The sequence below is a fragment of the Dreissena polymorpha genome, chromosome 1, assembly GCF_020536995.1.
Source record: "Dreissena polymorpha isolate Duluth1 chromosome 1, UMN_Dpol_1.0, whole genome shotgun sequence".
In the NCBI taxonomy this organism is placed as follows: domain Eukaryota; kingdom Metazoa; phylum Mollusca; class Bivalvia; order Myida; family Dreissenidae; genus Dreissena; species Dreissena polymorpha.
The window spans coordinates 179,916,261-179,941,317 of record NC_068355.1 but is presented as its reverse complement, the minus strand read 5'-3'; the positions used below and the strand labels follow the sequence as shown (position 1 = coordinate 179,941,317).

The 25,057-nt window shown below is 37.2% G+C and overlaps 2 protein-coding genes across 2 annotated transcripts in view; both read right to left on the bottom strand.

Annotated features, from left to right (window-relative positions):
• Positions 1-5,329: 5,329 nt before the first annotated feature.
• LOC127864678 (serine-rich adhesin for platelets-like) lies at positions 5,330-16,014 on the bottom strand. The gene is made up of 9 exons (XM_052404531.1): positions 15,963-16,014; positions 15,481-15,663; positions 14,352-14,467; positions 13,055-13,217; positions 12,361-12,497; positions 8,568-8,750; positions 6,208-6,391; positions 5,745-5,887; positions 5,330-5,434 (listed from the first exon to the last, which is right to left on the bottom strand). The coding sequence occupies exons 1-9, from the start codon at positions 16,012-16,014 to the stop codon at positions 5,330-5,332; spliced, it is 1,266 nt and encodes a 421-aa protein (XP_052260491.1).
• A 5,872-nt stretch (positions 16,015-21,886) lies between these two features.
• The window catches only part of LOC127863925 (uncharacterized), a 4,787-nt gene continuing 1,616 nt past the window's right edge, over positions 21,887-25,057 (bottom strand). The window contains exons 2-5 of the mRNA XM_052403610.1: positions 24,345-24,933; positions 23,354-23,441; positions 22,952-23,145; positions 21,887-22,106 (exon numbers count right to left, since the gene is read on the bottom strand). Coding sequence (XP_052259570.1) covers positions 22,006-22,106; positions 22,952-23,145; positions 23,354-23,433 — 375 coding nt within the window. The 5' untranslated portion in view covers positions 23,434-23,441; positions 24,345-24,933 and the 3' untranslated portion in view covers positions 21,887-22,005. The remainder of the gene's footprint in view (positions 22,107-22,951; positions 23,146-23,353; positions 23,442-24,344; positions 24,934-25,057) is intronic.

Genomic DNA, 25,057 nt, shown 5'->3' with positions numbered 1-25,057 from the left:
GCGTAGAGTGTCGTACAAGGGCTAATCAAGGAAGACACGTTCCGCCTTTATTGTAATCTTCTTTAAAAATGCCGTCTCTTTGAGCAAAATCCAGTTTGGGGCGAAAAATGTAGTGCCCGATTAGCATGTGCGGACGGCAAAGGCTTATATATGTGACGAAACTTTACGCACATGCATTAAATCACATTTTCCTAGATCTAGGCTCAAACATAAAACTTGGCGGGATGGCTAATTACAGCTCCACTAAGGAAATCGGCGGGTAGTAAAGTCAAGATATAAGCGAATTCTAATATGAAACGCAAAACATTTTACTGATATGGCTGAATAGTGAGCGTCATTTAAAAATAATTAATGTATAAAGGGTATAAGACGCCAAAAAATAACTGTCTTGGCATGGACGTAGTCATCTTGACTATCACGTGATTACTGCTCTGTATATGGTGGCTACACGAAATCAATAGTTTAATTATATTTAGGCCTGAGAACAGCTAGGTCCTGTTAATTTATAATATAGCTCCCCTCCTGACAGTGTTGCGCATGAAATGTTTGTAAATCGTCATACCATGTTAAGGGACTATCATATTTTCAGCTGGAAAAAACATGCTCAGCATGTAAGATATTTGTATTGTATTTTTGAAGATTTCACGGAGAGAAAAAACAATATTTTTTTTAATGTTCAATTGCATAACTCACTAAGTTTAACAATTTTCAAATATGTTTCAGTTTGTAATTCTTATGTAAATTCTCTTAAATTTTATACAAAATCAATGGATACTCAATTTTGTTTTCGATACCACAACAGCATTACGTACCTTATCAAGGACTGGCTGGGTAAAACGTTGAACTGACGGCGGTTACGGCATCTGTGCAATCAACGTTCATGACGTAGACTAACAGCTGCAGCCAATGTCACTCCTGCTTTCACGCGGATACTGAACGCTGAAAAGAAAGTGGTTTTATTCATTTCATTACAGACATGTTTGTGAATATTATACGCATCATATATAGTTATCACGAATTTAACGAACTGTTTGAATCTGTGTTGAAAACGTTTGGCTTATATTTCAGTAGGAAAAGAGAGCATATTATTGCATACTGACATGCAATCCAAGCAACTTTACATCACTAGACAAATGACTATAGAAAACACAACGGCGGCTCTGATCGACGTTTCTGTTAACTAGCAATTACTGTAAAATCATTATTAAAGGTCAATTCCGATTTTATAACGAAAACCTTTAATAATATCGATATTCTAAACCGATTGGAATCATCTAGAGCAATGGTAAAAAAAATTATGCTACTAAAAAAACGAAAATCTTGTTTTCATAACCGCTCGGGATTTTTGCCACCTTTTTGATAGAGGACGTCATTTTTACACAACGCGCATGCCAAGGAAACTCATGAATTATCGTTGATTTCGTGGTTTGGTTACGAATATACGATTCCAGAGTCCGACTTATGTTTTGTTTGGAAATTAAAAAGCCGCTCATTTTCATGTCGTTTTTATACCACAAGAAATTTAATGCCGAAAATTTAAATTAGATAACTCTGTTAATAAAAAGCGTTTAAAAGGTGGGGGGTAATTGTGAAACCATGAACCAGGGCTAGTTGCGGCTACCACTTCAAAAGGTTGGATGGATTCCGGCGCTCGTATGGAGCACGTGACAACGTCGTCGCTGTCGGTGACGTTGAACGTATGGATGGTCGCCGCGGTCGCCTGCAAACCATCGTTGATGGAACTTCCGGTAGAGAGTAGTAAGGTATCACTGGGGGCTGTAGTTAAACAATTAACTGTAATTTAATGGGCAATACGTATACGAGCCTTGCTCTGGGAAAACAGGGTTTAAAGCATCCGCGTCAATTGTCGTCACATATTAGCCTGCGCTGTCGCACTACATATCAGAGATGATTACATTAATTCTCTTCTTAACGAGAATTATGTTTAGGCAGTAAGTAGCGTCCCTTTTAGCCTGTGCGAATTGCACAGTCTAATGGGGGAAAATTACGCACAAACAAGCTTTAGTCCAGTTTCCCAGAACGATGCATATAATAAATAGAAGGGAAAGTGGACATCCTTGTGAAATTCTTTTTTTACGTTAAAATATATCTTCTGAAAAAATGACGATTGTTTGATAGTCATGATATTTGTTGATGATTTTGAAAGATATATGGTTATTGTTCATATAGATTATTAAATGATTTTTTTCAAAGTGGGAAATGAAATTTCAAAATAAAATGAAAAAATAAACAAATTAAAAAAGCATTGATTCAAAAAATCGTTTGATTACTATTCAAACAGGCAAGATATCTCCCCAACTTGATTAAATAGTTAAAGTATATGTGTTATTGATACACAAATATATCTCCCAACTTGATTAAAATAGTTAAAGTATATGTTTGTTTATCGATACAAGATATATCTCCAACTTGATTAAAATAGTTCAAGTATATGTTTGTTTATTGATACAAGAATATATCTCCAACTTGATTAAATAGTTAAAGTATATGTTGTTATTGATACAAGATATTCTCCCAACTTGATTAAAAAGTTAAGTATACGTTTGTTTATTGATACAAAATTACAAGCGTTTATATCGCTTTTAGTCGAAGCAAAACAATGTTTCACCGACATATGGTTTAAACTACGTTATACATGTAGTTTCACAAGTATTCGTGGTTCAGAAGTACAGAGTCAGTTTTTCCTTTATGTTCGATCCTTACGGCACGATCTTATTTGATCTCTTTTGTGTTTATGTTTTAAACAGTTCAAGACCTTATAGTTTGTTATTTATTCAATTTAATGTATATTTACGTTAATACAAAAATCTGTCAATAAGTCCATAAAAATCTTAACAGAAATTTTCATACCTATTAATTCATGCCTTTACTTTTCATTTTCTAATCATGTCGCTGATACTGTGCTCCGAAACGTTTCCGAAATTGCTCCTTTACAAACCTACATTGGTCCAACTTTCAAAAGCATGAATTGTGTCCTTGACCTTCGACCTTGACACGTCACGTCTGTTATGTTAGTTTAAAATCCATTATGTTAAATTACGTAGCGCCAATGAAAATGTTGTTGTTGTTTTATAGAGTTGGTATTGAAAGGTATGCATAAATAGATATACATACGAAAAAATTTCTTTTAAAACAGTTTTATACAAACTCGTCGACAATATTGACGTAAACGTTCCCGTGATATCATTCGCGACGTATCCGTCAGTACATTTTATCGTTAACGGCAACGGAACGGTCTGGTCTTGAAGTCGATAGATGCTTGAGTAACGGTGATTTTGATCCAAACTTCAAACTCTGTTAAAACAATATATGACGTCATACTATACACATATATGACATGACTCATAATGTACAAAAAATAACGTCAAGCTGATCACACTATTCACATATATGACGTTAACATGACTCATACTGAACACATACATGATGGTATTGTACACTATATTACGTAATATTGTACACACTATGACGTCATACTGCATTGTTAGACATAGCAAAAGAGAAAAGAACTGTCAGATTAGATGACCGTTTACAAGGAAATTGGAAAAGACTCAGTTGCGGCCGCGATTTAACCAAGCTTGTGATATTCGTGAGGAAACAATTACATATTATATAAAACGTTATCTGTGAAATGTCACGAATGTCGATGTTTAATTTGAAAGAATGCCAGAATCAAAGCTCTGCTCTTGTACTAAAATGTGGTCGGGGATCGAACCCGGTACCGCGTCGCTATAAAAGCTAGCTCATAATGCAAGGCAGTATAAGTTCTTCTTATACGAACACTGCACATTAAAATTGAAGGAGATATGTTTATAATCTCACATACTAATGCAAAATAAATGCGATTAAAAGATGAATGAACGGACGGGTCGACGATGAGACTTCTATTGGTTCAATTGCTTTGTCGGCTCAGTTACAATTTAGAAGTACCCCGTGTACTCTTAAGTACTCTTAAGTTCACTTAACTGTACCCGTGTACAAAAAATACGCTTAAAGGCACCCGGTCATACCCCTAGGTACTTTCTTACTTAGTATGTATTTCCGTACCACGGGTACTTTGTAGTATACTTATGAACATCCGGGTACTTTTAAGTACATATAGTTCCTGACCGATGAACCGACAATGACCAATTGAACATTACTAAATGTACCCTTGTGGTGGTTCATGAGCCTTAAAATTGTAGGCGTTCACACTATGATCAATGATTTCTCTACCAGGTTGTTGAGGATTCGCCGGTGACGTCACTTTCCTGACCTCATATGCAGAGGCTACGGGTGACGTCACAGAGCAAGTTGTATCAGGGTCTGTAGTTGTGAATTTCCCGAGCAACGTCTGTGTGACAGTGGCGTCAGAGATGCTCGCAGAACTTCCGGGCATGCCGGAGACAAAAGTCGGCGGCTAAAAGTGAAATACCATGCAGTGGTAAACATAAACGTAATACATTATTGCGTGATAGAACGCTTCATTCATGATGTAACAAAAGTCGGCGGCTACTAAAGTGAAAAAGTAACAGTTCACTTGTAAATAAACCCTTTGTTTGCGGGGGGGGGGGGGGTTGGGGGTGGTGGTAACATAAAATTGCCTAACGTATTAATACAGGCTGGCTGTGTGAACGTGTGATTGACGGTTGTTGACGCTGTCTGTACAATCCAGGTTGATGACGTGAGGTCCATCGGCGGCCGCTAACGTCGCCCCCGCTTTAACGCGGATATTGAACTCTGAAAACAAGCATAATTCGTCGGTCGGTTAAAAAAATAACTCGCCGAACGAAATAAGTATGAGCATTTGTTTGTTTACTGACTACTGGAGGAAAGGAGATTCTTACGTAGCGGAGGGAGAAAGAAACTCGTGTGAAATGGTATACTTTAGACTTGCTTGGTGAAATATGACCAGCCTCTATCAAAAACGGGGCTTTTATGGAATTAAAAAATAAATATTTAAGCTGAAAGTATCGTGGCTTATTAATCTATGCGAACTGCACAGGCTAATCAGAGAAGACAATTTACGCACATGCATTAAGCTCCGTTTCCCAGAGCACGGCTCTTGAAGAGTTTAAGACAATGGGATCCTATCTAGATCTTACGAGAAAATTACTCCAGAAAACCAGATTTGAACTTGCAATCGTAACACGAGACTATGCGGTATTGACTTATAATTCATTTCAAATGTGTTTTACATATAAAGTAAACTCATTTCTGTTTAGCCACTTTTGCAACATTGAAATTCGACGACAGACAACCTGGGCTAGTGGCGAGAACCACTTCAAAACGGGCGTTTTGCGGCGCTCTCACGGAGCAGTTTACGGCGTCATCGCTGTCTGTCACGCTGAACGTGTTGGAGGATTGTGGCGACCGTCTGCAACCCGTCGTTGATAGCCGTTCCGATCGCCGGAAGTACTGATATCACCGGAGGCTAAAGTCGCCAAGAGAAAAACATGTGTAAAACCCGGCAAACCCCGTTGACTCTGCAACCTGTTACTGCATGTGCGTAAAGTGCAGTCTGCACAGGCTAATCAGGGACGACACTTTTCCACATAATGAAGATTTTCGCGAAGAAGAGACTTCCGTTCAACGAAATGAAATCCACAAAAGCGGAAAGAGTCGTCCCTGAGTAGTATATGCGGATTGCACTGGCGAATATCTTAATGGGATGACACTTTACGCAGATGCACTGAACCCATAAAAACATCCAACATTGCTTTTTAAAACAGTTCCATACAAACCTCGTCGATAATATTGACGTTGAACGTTCCCGTGATGGCGGTGTTTCCATCCGTACACGTGATCGTCAACGGCAACGGAACCGCCTGGTCATTGAAGTCTATAGACGCTTGTGTAACGGCGGCACTGACCCACACTTGGAACTCTAGAATAAGACATGTTAAAAGGTAAAAAAATATATTGGTTGTTTAAAATTTATTTAAAATGGTGTGGTCTTTAAGGATCTTGTTCACGATGTCACACTTTTTACAACAAAGCGTAACCTAGACTTTTGGAGTTAGGGCGGCGGATGTACACTCGACACGCTTCACTTGGTGACCGACGAACTTACAGTCGGAGTAAGATCGAATGCATGCGCTTAATCGCATACACCATTGAGACTTCTGTATCGAGCTTTTATCAAGCGTGCTCCACAAAATGACTTATTATTGAGAAGACTTAATCCGTTATTAAAAGACGCCATACCCGGCTTTTGAAGATCTGCCGGTGACGTCACGGGTCTGATCTCATACACTGACGTCAGCGATGACGTAATACTGCATGTCGTGTCGGGATCGGTAACGGTGAAGACACCGAGTGACGTCGAGGTGACGGTCGAGTCGGAAATAGACGGAGATGTGCCGGGAATTCCCGTAACGAACGTCGGAGGCTATAAAAAATATAAAATACCATGATTTTTTTTGTTACAGTAAAGACCTGTATTTTATTAGTAAAATCCGTGCAATATGTGATTATATAGATGGATGTTAAGCGTTCTACATAAAAACACAGTTAATGAAATATGAGGAGTATTTTAAAATGAATTGCTCAACTTTAAAAAATGAATTGCTAAAGTCAATGGTTAATATAAAACATGTATAGCATTCGTTTTCAAAATCTGAACTGTTAACTGAATGACATATAAATAAATAGATGATCAATAGTAGAAGTAGTATTTGTAGTTGTTGTTGTTGTTGTCGGTGTTGTCGTTGTTGTTATTGTTTTTGTTCTTGTATACAATTGATCAATTATAGTGTTCGATGTCTTTGACGTTCAAGTTCTTGACCAGTTGTGGAAGTCAATTTGACAAATGAAAAGCGACCGGCAATTTTCACTATACATTTTTCTGTCAGAAAGAAACTCTATGTTAAATTCCAAAAGATTGAATGTGTATACACGAAATACCGTGTCACCTAACAGAACAGGTGAAAAGATGTTTGTGTACAATAGTACCGCTGTGAACAAAATCAGCTTGAATGTGCAACATCGTTTGCATATAAAAACAAGGATATGTTCAAAACCCATCAACACTCATAATCAACGAATATTTATTACAATATTTCGAAAAATAAAGTTAACACAAAAAAATTAATGTTACATAAAGCAATATCCTAAATTGCGAAATATGTGGTCGTTCTTATGATTACGACGCTGCCCGGAGCCAGTATCGAGTTCGCTGGTAAATATTCGGATATCGTGGCGTGAAATTAACATGGAATCTTTTGTCGCAAAAAAGTAATAACGAGCATTTTGTATCTCATTAAATCTATGTTACCATACCATATATAGCGTTGAAAATTTCGCTATTGCTATAAGGAACACTGATTTCGTATGGGTTAACTTTATTTTACGAAATATATTGCGAAATATTCGTTGAGTTTGAGTATTTATGTTACTATAAAAAAAGGATATGTTAATTTTCAATTTTTGAGAAAAAAATGTTCTTGAAAATACAGATGATTAAAATAACGTATGTATTAATTTTTTGTCTAAAATATCAGGCTTTTAAAAAACAATATCACAATATAACGAATATGAAGATGTCACAGATTCGGATGGGCAATATTTTTGTGAGCACTATAATATTGCGAGACAAATGAAGTACACTGATTATTATTTGTGATACATTAACCCATTTATGCGTAGTGGACTCTCCCATCCTTCCAAATTGGATCGATTTATTTCCAAAATTAGGGATGTCTAGTATATTTATTTCTATATTTAAAATAGGTCTTACAAAAAATCATTTAAGCAAACAGCGCAGACCCTGATGAGACGCCGCATCATGCGGCGTTTCATCTGGGTCAACGCTGTTTGCCAAGGCATTTTTTTTTCTAGACGTTTGGCATAAATGGGTTAATGTTCGTTGATTTTGTGGGTTTACCGATCCACGAATTTAACACAAAAACTTCGGAAAATGACCGACTTAATTTCAACATTTCTTCCTAAATTGAAAATCCACAAATTGACCTGCGTACGAAAATGTATTTTTAGGCAACAAAATATCATGGCCACAAATATAAAGAGAATATTATGTGAGTTTTGGATAAAGATCAAGTTTATCACGCGAGGCTTTGAACCATGTTAGCGCGAGGCGTGCCGAGCGCTACCATGGTTCGAGCCGAGCATGATAAACTTGATATTTATTCAATACTCACATAGTATTCTATCTATTCTATTATTTCATCCCCTTTTCCATTAATAATGATAAAACATCGCATTTTATGACGATTTTATCTTTCCGTAATTGACAAAAACGTATTCTCCATTTTTTGGAAAATCCCAAATCTGATCTAAAAATAGCGATAGTATAAAGCTTAAGTTTATAAGATCGTTGTTATAGTATCGATTTTCATCTGGTTATAGGATAAAAATGATTTCGAAGTACCTTCTCAAGTAAGGGAGCAGTAAACGTTCTTTGAACCCACGAATTCCACGAAATTTAGAGTAGACCGTATAATATGGACTTCGCAGTACTTAACAGATTAACGTGTCCAAGGAAAAGACATTTTTAAAACAAAAAATCACGAAATTAATTCCGACAAATAAAATGGTTTGTATGGTACCTTATCAAGTAAGGGAACCGTGAACGTTTCGGTTATGATATTCGCCGGCGATCTGTCATCAACGCACTGAACGTTAACGAGGAAAGGTGACGTCGCCGCGTCCAACTTCACGCCGGCTTTCACCCAGATGGCAAATGTCGGCGCCGTGCCAGGAACCACATTGAAGAAGCTGTCCTGTGGCGCCTGTGGCGTAAGGAGGCGATACCTGTACCTTTACACCTATTTATTGTTGCTCGAATGCATCGAGAATCTAAAGGTTATTCAAACTCTATCGAGTCCGATTCCTGGTTAGATCCAGTTTGGTGTCTTTGAGAGGATATAATGAGAACTCCCACATTGGGGATCGCACATATGAACGCCCTGTCTCTAGGCGGACACCATATCTATAACACCACGGCATTCTCACATAGAGGATAATTGGATGTTTATTGGTTTCGGTTGGGTATCGATTTTAATGCACAATAAATAAGAAAGCTTCTTATTTGCACACATTACTGCGCCAATTGTGAAAATACCGGTATTTATTTTTATGCAGTCATGAGTTGAACAAAAGAACACTGTATCAACAAGTTTACTTTAAAGTTAATGCTTTTTCAAAGTTTTCTTACTGTCAAGTTCTTTTCCCGTTTGCTTTTTTGTACTGGTATTTATATGTTTAGTCTCAATAGCAAAAGCTTTTTGTTGAAGTTTACATGTAAAAAAACACTTAAAAAACAAACAGCCCATGGGCTTTTTTTCATTGTTTGTGTACTTGATGGGTGTATAAAAAGTAATAGTAATTATACAATTTACATACAAAATCTATAGTTGATATTTCCAGAATTTTACGATTATACTCAATATAACGATTTTTATATAGTAATCCCAGAAATTACTTACCTAAATTGAGCAAGTTATGAAACTCTGGTTGTTGGCGTCCGTGACGCTGAACGTGCGAAAAGACGCCCCGTCAGCAATCCGTCGGCACGCGCGTAGCGGGAAGTCCGGTAAAAACCGGTTTCTAAAGCAATATGTAGGTTTATTGTGATCTTCTTATAAATCTGGAAACTTAAATACCTACAGAAGAGTAACACATGACGTTCTTAAAATATGCAGGACCGCGACGTCAAACCATAGAATCATTTCTTTACAGGTTTTTAATAGAGAACGAATTTCATCTTCCAAGCTTCTGTGACATTTACATTTGACGTTTTTGCCTTAAAAATTAAGGGCGTCATATGTAACTAGCATACCCATTTTGATGATCGTAAGTCCAAGCGTTCTCTTGATATCGAAGGAAAAAGAAATTGATTAGGGACCGACCGACCAACTTTGAATCATCAGGCGATTTATTGCATAAATTTATCTTACGGACGATTCCGGAAATAGTCCATGTATCACGATTGTTGAGATCTATCTAACCGAGGAATCCGGACAAAATCGATGTATCACTATTGCGACCGACCGACGTACTTTTCGAATAGTGGAATACCAATTACAACGGAATGAGTGCTAGAATGTATATTGAGAAAAATTATGACAGTGCAAAACACATGTTTTTTGTCAATAGTTTAAACGCTAAACGTTCACATCGACTTCAGTAAACAGTATTTACTAAATAATAAACGATAAACGATTAACTTATTCGAAAACATGTTTTAACAAATGATTAAATCGTTTTTCAGTCATTCATTTTATTATGCTTACGTCATCGGCTATATTGATGTTCCTTGATGACGTCACAGTGTTGATAGCATCAGTGCACGTGACGGTGATCGTTTAGTTCGTAGCAGAGTTTTAATCAAGCAGGGCAATCGTCTTGACGTCGAACCCTTTAAAAAAAGCACCTAATTAACCATGATGGCTTAGCAAAAGGTGTCACCGATATTTAAACCATTTTAGCATCTCTTTGACACTCGCATTAACAAAAATTCATCCACCTTCTCCTCCTCATCATCAACATCCACCTCCTCCTCCTCCTACTCATCATCATCATCATCACTATAACATCATCATCATAAGCAGCAGCTGCAGCAGTATACTGATAATTATATTCCTACTCCTCATCAACAAAACCACTATAACAATCATCATGACCATATTAATGGATTCACCACTATCACAATCATCATCATCATGAAAATAACGTCACTAAACTAACGTATTACCGTCACCAAACTAACGTAACGACGTCTGCACATTAACGTAATGACGTCACCAAACTAACGTTGAGCTCCGGTAGCGGTATCCACCTTGGTGATGCCAAACTTTGCACTCTCCGGCGCGTTGATGGAACAGGAAATAGCGTCATCCTGGTCGGTAACGGTGAACTGATGTACGAAAGTGCCCACTGGCGATAGGTCACCCAGCGGACCGGAAGTACCGGCAAAATTGGTTAGAACGGGGGCCTTTAATGAAGATTTACCCTTTTTTTTTCAATTTGAAAGTAAAGCATATGCCATATCTTAAGAATTATTTTTTATATAGAGAGGTAAAAAACAACTTGTGTAATGTATCCCATGATGTAGGCTATAATATCTAAGTCTACGCCCTTACAAACGGAATATATAGCTTATATCTATGTCCATAGTGTTTTCGCTCAGTTATATCCATTATTATTTTATTTTTGGAATCACTGTCACAACTTTAGAAAATCGTCAAATATATAAAAAAAAAGTTAGTTTTTTCAATGTTGTCCAAGCAATATCAGGCCATATTTTCTTAAAACAAACGCTTTTCTTCATTATACCGTTTGCTTCACATCGTGAACTAAAATACACAACTTCTATGTCTGGAATCGAACGTCTCCTGTACCGCAATCCTCACGCCTCCCCCCCCCCGCCCCGCCCCGCCCTCCCCTTTCGCCCGCCACGCTTTGGCGATCCACAAATGTGAATTATTTCATATATCTGTCATTGCATTGACCAAATGCAACCGTCCATAGCTTAGGGATGTATTGGACGCTGCTTTCCGGACACATCAACGGACCGACAGACCGAGCTACTCCGAAACACTGCGTTCATGCGGTCTTCCGATTGCGGTGCTCATGTAGGAGAGAATACCGGTGAATTCGATAAAGAAATGAGCCGCGCTGGGGTAAAACGGGGCTTAATGCATGTGCGTTAAGTGTCGCACCAGATTTATCTGTCTAGTCTGCAGGGGCTGATCAGGGACGACACTTTCCGCTTTAACAGGATTTGTTGATAAAAAAGAGAATTTCTTTAAAGCCTCTATAACGTTCAAAATCAAAGACAATTTCATAAAGTATTTCGTAAAATAAAGTTAACACCTAAGCAATCAGTGTTCCTTATAGCGATAGCCACAATTTCAACGCTAGATGTCATGATAACATATATTTTTGTAGATAAAAAAATGCTCGTTTTTATTTATTTGTGACACAATTAATTCCATTTTAATTTCCCGCAAATAAATCTATTCATACGAAACACGAACACTAAAATGGTACCATGTTAGTGTTAATGTGTCGTATGAATACATATCGTTGCGGGAAACTAAAATGGAATTAAATATGCAAAACAATAATAAAAACGAGCATTTTGTGTCTACAAACATCTATTTTACCAGACCACATCTGGCGTTGAAATTTCGGCAATTGCCATTAGGAACACTGATTTTTAATTGTTCAACTTTATTTTACGAAATATTGTACGAAATTTTCGTTGATTTTGAGTAGTTATGGGGCTTTAAAAGTAAAATGCCGTACAAGCGGACTGCAGAGGCTAATCTCAGACGACACTGTACGCACTTGCATTAAGCCCCGTTTTCCCAGAGCGCCGCTTAAATGTACACGTACCGCGTCCGAAATGTCCACCTTGTAACTGCTGGTGATTTGGTCCGTCCCGTCACTGCACGTGATCGTCATGGATTCTACAGCGGTGACGTCATGATTCAGCGTACTCGCTGACTCCGCCTTCAGCCAAAGGCCGTAGGCTGCAGATAAAATAAATTGCAAACTTTAACTAGTTGACAATAATACTGCAAGAACTAAAAATATAATTTATTGAAAAAAAAAAATCAGAGTAATGTAATAAAAACGAAAATTATATGAAAATTATATATAAATATAATAAGAAATAACACAAATTTAACAAAAAAATGAAGAAAATATAAATAATTCATTTAACATATTCAAATAAGTGCAAAAGTACATTTTTTAAAAATAAGTTCAAAAAATGAAAACAGTGAAAACATAGTCAGCCTAAATGTTTAAAGAAAATAAAAATAAAACTCACTATATGTATCAGTATAAACTATCCAAAGAGTTTGTTTATTGTTGGTCAGATGACTCGTTTAGAGAAAATATAGCGTAATTCTTGTTCATTAAAAATAATCACATAGCAGCCTGTGCAGTCCGCACAGGCTTATTAGGGACGACACTTTCCGCCTTAATGGAAAGTTACGTTTATAGGCATTTCCGAAACGAAACTCCAGTGCAGGCGGGGCGTACTTTTTTAAAGTTTTTTCTTAGATTTGTAAATAATACGAACCTGATCCAAGCGTTTTGATTTCGAACTTGGTGTTATCGACTGTGCACGTAATTGGGTTCGAGTCCGTGGCGTCAAATGCATAGAGAGACCTAGCCGTTGTCGTGACGTCACTGATCGGGGTCGGGTGAACGGTCAGAAGAGAAACCGGAACAAACACCGGGGCCTAGAGAGTAGAGGTCAATTAATTCAGAAAAATTCACTCATTAAGTAGTTGCATTACATAAACTCAACCAGAAACGATAAACGTTTTATATAATTTTTGAATCACTTTATTTATAGACTTCTTAAACCGCTAACAAAATGCTAAGTAGAAGATGTCTGATACTTAAACATCTTAAGAGCAATTTATTAAATAAATACATTTATATGAGTATTGTCAAGTTGTTTAAGTAAATAATCGTTCACATTTGCCAAAATACTATAATTAGGTATACTTGTACTTATAATATGAAATCTTCAAATTGTATTAGATTTTGAATGTATGGCTTTCAATTAAATAAAAAATATGTGATATATGTTTTCCTGTTGTTTATAGAGAAAAATATGCAATATTATTACTTATTTCGAACAGAAAAAAACTATTAATGAGACAAAAAGTGAATTCTTTCATTATCTTTTACGATCAAATGACGGATGTATTATTCCCGCGAAGGTCTTAAGTTTAAACCTCTTAAAATGTTAATAAACTGTTAAAAAGAATTAAATAACAAGACAATAATTTTGTACATCCGCTTGTAATGACATAGAAAATAAATATATTCACTCATTCATGAACATATTTTTTAATTAAATGGGACTAGGGATTTTTTCTGAAATAATCACGTAATGACCTAAAAACGATGTCATTTTACAGTAAAAAGTGAACATGAGCGAAAGTTTTCACTTTCATCAAAACAGTAGATTATCATATTTAAATCTCTGAGATTTTTTTCGATGCATTATCCATTAAAACGCATTAATAATATTAAGCAATAATTGAATTAATATTTCATATATGGTTCACTGATATTCCCCAATAAATAAAAAGAAAAAATAAGGTAAGCTCACACAATGTTTTACTCTGATAGATCTGGCATGCACCGAATTTAGCACTACTTTTAGAGCAAAATTAGCTTGGACAAAATACCCACATAAGACTAGCTTATTATCGTCGACCAGGATTATAACTGAAATTAATCTTAAATCACAAGTCAACTTGTTTCGACGTCAGCTTTCTTTAACGACACACTGTTCTTTGCGTCACGTTGTGTATGACGTCACGCGATTTCTAACGGGTCACTGATGACGTAACACTTACTGTATTAGTAACGGTGACTGTAATTGTTCCGGTGGCGGTGTCGCCGCAGCGGTCGGTGGCAGTGATATTCAGTGGATAACTTCCGGCACTCAAGGAGGCGCCGCTGCGAATATCATCTGAAAATTTGAATTGATATATATTGTTAAAGAATAAGGTATGGAGATAACCAGGGTTTTTTCACCAGACAATGTCGTCTAGATTTTTTTATTTATTTGAAAAGCCGTACCTATACATGTACTATGAAAACTAAGTACTGGAGGACAACGGCATACAACTATGTACATAAAGTAGTTGCTACGCCTGAAGAAGTTAAATACTGTTGAACAAGTTAAGTCATTGTAATGTTCACGTGCTGTCACTGTAAGTAACAAATGCCCCCAAAGAATTATTTTGACCCAAACGTGTGATATTGACCTTTTCTTTCTTGTCCTTTGAGATAGCAGCCAAGTTTTTGAATGCCATAATATAAAGTTCATCAGTGGTTGGCAAAATTATGGATTATAATGCATTGTTGTTGTTGTGGGTTTTTTTTTCAATCAAAATCAAGTCTGGTAATCGGCCCCATTCCCAATGGAAAAAGGTATATTTTTTTCGAAATAGGAGCTAAAAATTCCCAATAGAAGGTTTGCAAAAAGAATTGATCTCAATATTTTGTCCATTTCTCATCCATATGAGCTCAACCTTAGTATGTATAATACTGAAATCACTTATGTTCTCAATTTTGAAGCATCTTTTAGCAAAACAATTACAACACTGATTCCCCAATTTAGGCAAAATGACGCAAATTTTCCCCATCCAAAGGGACACGGCCTCATTCCCAAAATGGTAAAGAAAAACACACACTGTCGGTCAACTCTTGAAATCAAGAAAATTCATGTCCCACGTTCTCAAGAAAATTCATGTCCAACGATATCAAGAAAATTCATGTCCCACGAAATCAAGAAAAATCACGCCCCAAGAAATCAAGAAAAGTCATGTCCCACGAAATCAATAAAATTCATGTCCCACGAAATTAAGAAAATTCATGTTCCACGAATAATAATGAGTTTACAATATTCGAAGACTGGCTCATATCTATCATAGGCTGATCATATATTTCCTTGCTGAAAATAATCGTTTCAAGACGTACATCCCGTGGCAGTCTTAACCACCGAGAAAAGGGAACTTCCGGCAGTCTTCATGACGCTGAAACCGGAAGTAACCGCCACGAGATCGGTTGTGTCCGCATCCGTGACGTCAATGGTGAATATCGGCTGTGACGTCTTAGTGTCGCTGATTGTGACGCTATCGTCCACGATTACTGGATCTTCATCTGAATACGCATAATGAAATAAATGCGAGCTCATAACATAACTATTAACTGATAATACAAATTATTTTCGGTTTTGTTTTTGTTTCATTGGTTTCTTCTTTGTATGTTTTTTCTTCTTTAAGACATATTCAGACTCGCAGCAATCGTATTGATTATATCGATAACGTCAATCACATCAAATCATATGAATCACTCAATCACACCAAACATAACAACCACATAAATCACATCAATGGCCAAAAGAACTTTAAAAAAAGGACAAAGTGAGCGACGACCAAACCAAATGTTGATAGACGTACCCTTTTTCAAACGATGTAAATATGTGAGAATCCCGTTGCTGGCGATATACATAGACAACCGCTACTTACTGGCAGTCACAACCGCTCCGGCGGCGTAGGTATTGGCAGTATCCGGCGTCATCGCCCAGGGAACTTCCGTCCCAACGACCGGGGCCGCCAGCACCTGGTTCTGGGTGCTCGAACCCGCTGCGACGCTGGGAGGAATGAGCTCTGCACCGGATGTGTACCTGCGTAACATTAACAAATAGGGGAATTCCACTTCGATCCGATTCCCCACGATTTGTCCCGATTTCCAATATTTTGAGGTCGGGGACATTCTTAGCTCAATCGGCGAAGGTCCTAACTCATTTGTAGTTAGTCGCGGGCCGATCGTAAGTTATTCCTTCAACTCGTGAGGTCCGGAAAAATCGTGGCCAGATTTTAAACGTGTTTAAAATTTGACCAAGACAGAATTTAATCGCAGTTGACTCGTAACAGCGTCGTAGTGCGTTCTTGGGCGTCGTGATAGAATCGTAGGTTATTCGTGACTCAATCGGGAAATCGGTGATCACGTGATCTGTCTACGAATCAGTTACGACTTTGTCAAGACTCTCAAGAGTTCACCCCGAGTGATTTGCGAGCCCGCTAAGATTCTCGCGATTTAGTAACGAAACAGTTACGATTTTGTAAAGAATGATTAAGTATTATTATTTTTCTATCATGTTTTTTGTCGAATAACCCACAGTAAGGAGTATAGATGCGTAGGAATTAAATCACGAATGCGGAGCACGAGTGCTTTGATAACACGAATCTATACTCCTTACTGTCGGTTATTCGACAACAAGCCATCATATAAAAATATTATTCATATTCTAACACGATTCGGATTGATTTGGTTCAAGCTTTTGGACGTGAAGTATATTTTCCAATACTCTGCCCCTCTTAGTACAAAGTTCACTATTTAGTGACGTCATTGAATTGTACAAACATATGACGTCGTTTTCATTCATAAATATTTTGCAAATTACATCACTTTCATTGAGAACAACACTAATAGAAACTAAATGAACACACGTGTATTAATTCTTTTGAAAAGCTGACATGCTATAAATGTTTTCTTAATTACGTTTCTTTAAAAAAAAATTCTTTGCAGGCGTGGTCAAGCCACTTATCACTAAATATACAATTTGTTGTTTCATTACATTTATATACATGCTACATTTATTGCATTTCTTTTATAGCGGGATTAAGCACGTGCATTTTACTGCAATGTTTTCTTTATTTATTCGGAACTATTTTCGAAACATAAAGCTCCGCCCACAATTTATTGCAGAATAACCCACACTTGATTTCCTTCTATGTCTATAGAAAACAAGTCGCGTGCGGTGTTAGAATCAATATCAGTAGATATTGGCGCCGAATTAATGGGTGCGTTCGGTGAGGTCCTAGCATAGTCGTGACCGATCTGCATCGTTCGTAGTACAGTCGCAGAAGATTCTTACACATCGTAGTGAAGTCGCGACCCTATTTGCAAGACTTCAACCGAACCCCACGATTCGTCGTAACTCAATCGTACCAGTGTCGTAACTGAATCGTAGACTGTCACGAGTCTTCCCGATTCAATAAATGTGATAAATCGTAGCGAATTTTGGGCTTGTTTTCGTGGTGGAATAGGGCCAAAAGACAGTCAACTGGTAACACTATTCACTTTTTACCGCGATAGCAGCACTAACATTCGCGGAAGGGCAGACCATCGGATACAATGTTTTCTATGTACCGGAAGTGTATGAAGTGAATAGTGTTCATTTATTCACACACATATGAACTGTTTTATATATCGTATATAAATATAACAATCTTAAATAAAAAACGGCCATGAACATGGAGTGATGTCACACATACCACCCTATGACGTCATCGATTTCAACCTCTACTGTACCCGTCGACAAAGGAGTGTTTAGTCCGACGGCGGCTGAAAATAAGCGAATTTGTACATTTAAAATACAAAATAAAGAACGACAAACTATAAAGTAAATCATGTGGAAGTTCTTAATTTATTTTTATGTTATTGCTGAGAATTTGTTCATTTTAAAAACATTATTAGGACCGGAAAATTATTAAGAAAATCATGTGAACGTTCTTCGTTCTCTTCTGACAAACACTCAATATACATGTCTGATGTTCGATATTTTGCTGTGCCGTTTATGTTATCAGAATATCGGTGACTAAAATTGTGGCAACTGGTTGTTTTAATTTATAACGAACATTTGTTAGGCGTAGGTGTATAACAGTGTACTTGTTCTATTCGTGAAAAAAAATCAAAGTAAAACAAAATAATCGAAACGCCGAATGTCATTATTCCCTCTTTAATTTCAGTGTAAAGATATGCGGATTTTTTTTAATAACCTTCCGAGAATTAGCTTGTACTTTAGTGTGGAACTTGTTAAATAAAATCAAGTTAAGTTTGTCTGATCTCCGTTACCTGTAAATGTTTGTTGCGCAATATGTTCGTAACTTGATGTCGATTTCGGCCGCCATAGATGCATCGTGACGTCCCAAATTGACGTCACAAAGAATTTCCAGTTGTTGAGCGTTCCGCTGCACGGCGACTTGGAAGACCCAATAAAAAATGTCAGCCCTAAAAGTGGAAAGAGTTCAGATAAAAAATCATCATCATCATCATCATCATCATCACAGTTATTTGTTTTTAAATTCAAATAAAAACAATTTACATTGAATACAAGCTATTCCTAATTAAAGAAGCAGTAGTAGTAGTAGTAGTTGTTGTTGTTTTTGATATTTCATGTAAAAGTAGTTCTTTTTGTTGCTGTTGTTGTTGTTCTAAAAGAAAATTTGTTTGCTGATGATGTCGTCGGTGTTTGTCAAGATGATGGAAGTGGTACCGATACAGTTACCATATTAATGTCATTATTAAGGTGGTGTTGTTGATGATAATGATGAAATTTGACGTCACAATATCAATTTATACTTATAACATGCACATAAAATTGTCGTCAGAATGAAAACACTACCGAAAAACCTTCTTCTTTCCAAAACCTGCATGTTTAGGTTCTTTGAACTTGTTTACAAATCCTTTAAGTCCCTCCCCCCTTATAATATTTGTTCCCTTAAAGTCTTATTACTCTATCGAATGTTCCTTTGCTCGTGAAATAATTCCATTTGATGGATACGTTGTTTATTAATTGATAAAAGTTATGTAATTAAAAGTCCTGTATCTTTCTTGGTATAAAGCTCGTTTACTTCTCTACTATATTGCAAAGCATGTAGAAAATCAGTTTATAACATTAGACGTCGATGACTTAAAACATTAGACGTAGATGATTTTAAAAAATAAACGTAGATGCGTATTTGCGAAATAAAATGTAACTGTTTACTAATACGTTATTTAATGTTGAACGTTCAAATTATTACTACTTATACAGCGGTGCATTTTAATCATATTAGAATTTAATTAAAATCAATCAATAAGAAAAGCCCACATCACTCTATCATCCATAAACTTGTTAATTTCTCATTGTTTACGTTTGACGCACGTCTTTAAACCTTTTCATTTAAAAATCGCTCATATTTCATAGAATAAAACCTGATTCATTTTCAAATAGATGCTGTATACAAGCAATGTGGAGCCTTCTTACACTCAAAAAGAAAATCAATAACTGCAATAGAAAGTGTATTAATGGTTAAACTTATTATGATAATCTCTGATCCATTCAAAAGAAGTAGCATCAATGCATGTTTATAATTGACACGACCAGACATTAAAATCATCGTAAACATTAAACATAAACAACCATTCATCAATGCTGTGAACAGATGGTTTAAATATGTAGACAGTCATAAATTGTGTTTACCTATTTTAATTACTTATGTGATCAATTAAATAAAATAAAATTGAATTAAATTAAATATGTTAATATGCTTTATACACTCATACATATGGACTGTGCTCCGTGAAAAAGCGGTTTAATGCATGTGCGTAAAGTGCCGTCCCAGATTAGCCTGTGCTGTTCGCATAGGCTTATCATTGACGACACTTTCCGCAAAATTTTGACTTTTGCTAAGAAGAGACTTTCTTGAAACGAAAATATCATGAAAGCGAAATGTCGTCCCTGATTAGCCTATGCGGACTGCACAGGCTGTTCTGGGACAACACTTTACGCACATGCATTGATCCCCGTGTTCACAGAGCACGGCTCATCAAACCGAACGTGTCACAGTTTTGTTTGTTTGTTTGTTGTTAGATTTTTCACTGATTTCTCTGTTTTCCACGATATGCATTCACGTCAAGGCGCTCACTTTACCAACTCTCACTTACCTTGGTTTGTTGGTTTAGCAGTTCTAACTGAACATACATTGGCCAGAAGCAACGGCCTTGGCGTTTAAAGATCGCTGTGTCGCAAAGGATATTGTGTCCGCCTAGCGATCGGGAGGTCACGGGTTTGATCCCCACTGTTTGAGCGTTATTAAGTTCTCACCCATAGACAGCAAGTACTGGCTAGGCCCAGGCAACGGACTCAAGAGCGTTTCATATAAGCCTAAGACTTTCTATGCGATCGAGCTAAAAACATGGTTTTAAACTAATAGCTGCCTTATTTCAATGAGAGGTATGGGGAGGATGGCCGTAGAAAGGTTTGAATAACCAGCCCGCGCAATAGTAATGTGACCTGAGACCGGACCGAGGAACCGACTCGCGACTCTCATATTTGGTGCCAAGCACTCTACAAACTGCGCTAACCCGTCTTAGTAGGGACGAAACTTTCTCCCGGGGGTTGGTTCTCGGGAAATTCTTCCCATACCTCCAAATCAAGTAGGACATCAGTGCAGTTAGAACTGGTAAACCAGCTTACCAGGGGAAATTAGTCGCGTATGTTTTTCTTCCTGTCTGTGTTCGTCCGTCCGTACGATATGTAGCAAGTAGGGTACAATAATCATGTTACAATAATTCAATGTTCGAAGGGCAGGGGGCATAATTTTCGAACAAGTTTTAACGAAGCCTGATGCAGAATTGCACATGCGCATTTTTTTCATATAAGGTAAAGTGCATGCATGTATTATTGGTGTACCTTAAATAGTATGAGTTATAATCGGCAATCGGCAAATTGTTTGTCTACGGACACACAGACGGTCAGACAGACAGACAGACAGGAAGACGGACGGGCTAGGACAGGAAGTAAAACAGACATAAACACACACGAATATTGCGAATCCAGCATACCGTTATACTTCGTCTTGACTAAATCGATGGTTTTAATTAAATGTATAAGTATCCATTATTAGGCTGCAGCTTTGAATATTTTGAAATAGTTTACACAACTAAAGATAGACTTCAGGTGATCATAACATGCAACGTAGACGCTGTTTCGTGCGATTTGGAATAAAAACAAGAACACGCCTTTGTACCAATTCAGTTTTGTTTATTTTATATAAATATTAGATTGTGTTATTTTAATTCTAAACGTAAATAAAATATGAATTCATCGCAACAACTTTTTGTATTGCATAAACATATTCAAACATATTTACATGTTATTTTATGTTACATATATACAAATATATTTACATATACAACATATTAAATTATATATTCAAATATTAACATATTTAGCAACCATTAATAATAATAACAAAGGCACAACTTTGAACATTATGCGATAAAAAGAATAATAAGAGCAGCGTTTTGGGAAAACTGGGTTTAATGCATGTTAACATGCAAATCAGGGACGACAGTCTCCGCTTTTATGGTATTTTTCGTTTAAAGAAAGTCTCTTCTTAGCGAGAATCCAGTTTGGGCGGAAAGTGTCGTCCCTGATAAGCCTGTGACTTATTAGATCTACCATAATTAACAAGCGTTGAAGCGAACACGTGTAAATATCGAGTGCCGCAGCGTCCAGTGGATCTCCGAGGTAGTCCCGAGTGGCCAGCTCTAGGTTGCATTCCTCCGAGGTAGTCCCGAGTGGCCAGCTCCAGGTTGCATTCCTCCGAGGTAGTCCCGAGTGGCCAGCTCTAGGTTGCATTCCTCCGAGGTAGTCCCGAGTGGCCAGCTCTAGGTTGCATTCCTCCGAGGTAGTCCCGGGTGGTCAGCTCTAGGTTGCATTCCTCCGAGGTAGTCCCGGGTGGCCAGCTCTAGGTTGCATTCCGGGAGAGCTGAAATGAAGACACAAACTCTTTGCTTACTAAATATACGTTATTTTATTAAGTCACTTTATACACCTTGCGAAATGTGTATTACTAAATTAAGTTTATTTAATCAGTAAGCTATTGCATGTTTCGGTGGGTTGTGTCTCATGAATTTGTTGTGCGACAGTCCCGCTGTCACAATCATACACTAATATATTTATTATATACATGTACCTTATTATGGCCAAATGCAACGTAACAAGCCATCAATCAAACAAAGTATTAATAACTCGATACAAAAAGGAGAATGTTGTAGAAAAAGCGAAAACACAGTTTTTCGATAGTTCAAACCAATGAATACGGAAAATGATTTATAATCGTCAAACAAACGGGAAACTTGTCTATTTTTTCTATACTTTATTTGCACCAATGTTTGAATGTGATTATATGTTGATACATAATTTATGCCAACACGTATCTATGGATATGGGCCGTGCTCTGTGAAAAAGGGCTTAAATGCATATGCGTAAAGTGTCGTCTCAAATTAGCCTTTGCAGTCCGCACAGGCTAATCAGGGACGACACTTTCCGCTTTTATGACATTTTTTTGTTTTACAAAAGTCTCTTCTTAGCAAAAATCAAGTTTTAACGGAAGTTTCTCCCCTGGTTAGCCTGTGCGGACTGCCCAGGCTAATCTGGGACCCACATGCATAATCCCCATTTTCGCAGAGCGCGGCTCATATATAATTAACACCACAGCGTACCTGTGTTATTAACACAACTATGTTCTATAGATATGTTGCCAACATGTACCTATATGCAAATAAGGACAACACCTAAATATGTGTATATGTAATTACTTCCAGCACGTACCTCGGATGTGATTCAGCAGATGAAAGGTCGGAATGACAGACTGCGGGTCCAACATGTGCAATTTGACGAACAGTGTGTTCATCGCCATGTTGTATTCCTCCTCTGTCACATGACCGCGGACTATTTTCTGCACCCATCCCATCGTCCAAGAGGGCTCCGTCATGCGCTCAATAATACGCTCCGCCCACTCCGGCCTGAAAGTAGTCCGTCGATTTTTTTATATAAATTCCCACATGGTCGACAAAACGACAAACATTCGAGGCATATTTCTTGCTATTCCAACATATGAAATCCACGAAATTTCGTGTCCATGAAAAAGTTGTAGTTTTTTTAACCACGAAATTTCTTGCAAACGAATTTAAATAATTAAACATTCTTTAAAAAGACAAAGAACAAGCTTACCCATCATCGTCAATGAAGTCTTGCAAACTGATGTTCGTCCGTGCGTCTCTCACTACGGACGGGTACAGAGTGCAGTACATGGAGAACCCTGCAGAAAACAACAACAACAAATAACAAGTCCGGTCGGACTTTCGAGGTTTCGACAGTAGTAATTTTACGGCGTTCAGCTCACTCTTTTCCACGAATACCTGGTTTTCAAATGCTAGAATACTTAGTGATGCCAGTAAGGCTTGATTGGTCATTGTCGGCTCTGGTACTACTTACATGTTCCCCGGGTACTCTTAAGTATACTTACATGTACCCCGGGTACGGTAAATATACTAAAAAGTATCCGGGAAATTTAACGCTAAATCGGTCGTTGTCGGCTATTTTTTTAAATTAATTATACTCACATTTATGTCAATTTTCTGTTAAATGGCCTCTATAATATCGAAACTCATACTCAAAAAGCCTGTTGATGCAGTTTTTTTTAAAGATAAGTTTGTTTATGATAATCGGTAGCGCATTTCACGACATCGGGCTTTGGACGGACATACAACTCGGGTACAGTCTAATATCGATGGGGTACGATAAAGTATATTTACCATACCCGGGGTACATGTAAGTAATACCCGAGCCGACAATGACCAATCGATCGCCAGTAAGTAATAACTGCCCTGCTGGAATCAGAGGCAGGAGAGGAATGGCCATAGAAAGGTAATCGACCAAATAAATATTTAATGTGTATATTACAATTTAATCGGTATATCATTCTCCTGAACTTAATGCATCTTCAATTATCAAAACAGTGCAAAACATGTTAAATATTATAGTTATGTTTTACTTTTTCATTTACTTTTTCTTTACACTCAACATGAAATAGAGGGTCGATATATCCGGATATCCGACTGAAGGTTTGTGAAATGGCATCTTTTTATTTAGTCCATTGTCCTTATTATATTATTCTGTAGATACTTTTTTTTAATAACAAATGGCATAAATCAATATTTACCCTATTTCTTCCAATGTACACTAGTGTACAGTTCAGTCAGCACATTTTCCAAGTTATTCTTTTCGATCATACAGTAAAACTTGTACGGATCCTCTCCTTTTGAAATGGCCTCGCAAATGACTGCAGCCGCCAGGCTGTGAATCGGAAATCCCCGTAAATCTTCGTCGGTTATTCGGGGATCTTTCGTCACTTCCGGAAAAAGTACTTCGTGAACACTTGGGTGTAGTGTTATGCAGTTCAGCAACATATCACGTGACTCTTGCATCACTAAATCGACGCCATTTTTAAATGGCGACAATGATTGCAAAACGTCTAAAGTCAATCCATTATGTTTTGGTCTACTAGGCCCGGAAAATATTTTGAAACCTTTATCTTCATTTCTCTTCTTAATAACTGGACGTTTTACTGTCTTAAAAGAGGACACTCTTTGTACTTCGACATTCAACCTGTTTGTGCTTTTCTCCACTCCGGAGTTACTTGCTTTTGACATTTTTGTAACCTCAGACAATGAAGTTACTCGCAAATAAGTAGTCTTTACTTTCGTGTTCTTGAATGTCGTTGCATTATATCTTGAGAGAATTGTAGATGTCTGAAAGATAAGAAACGCTTATAGTAGTATTCCAACAATGTATTTGAAGAATGCGGATAAACATATTTTTTTTTCAATTTAAGTGAACACAGCAAAATATAGTTATAGAACAAATTGTCCATGA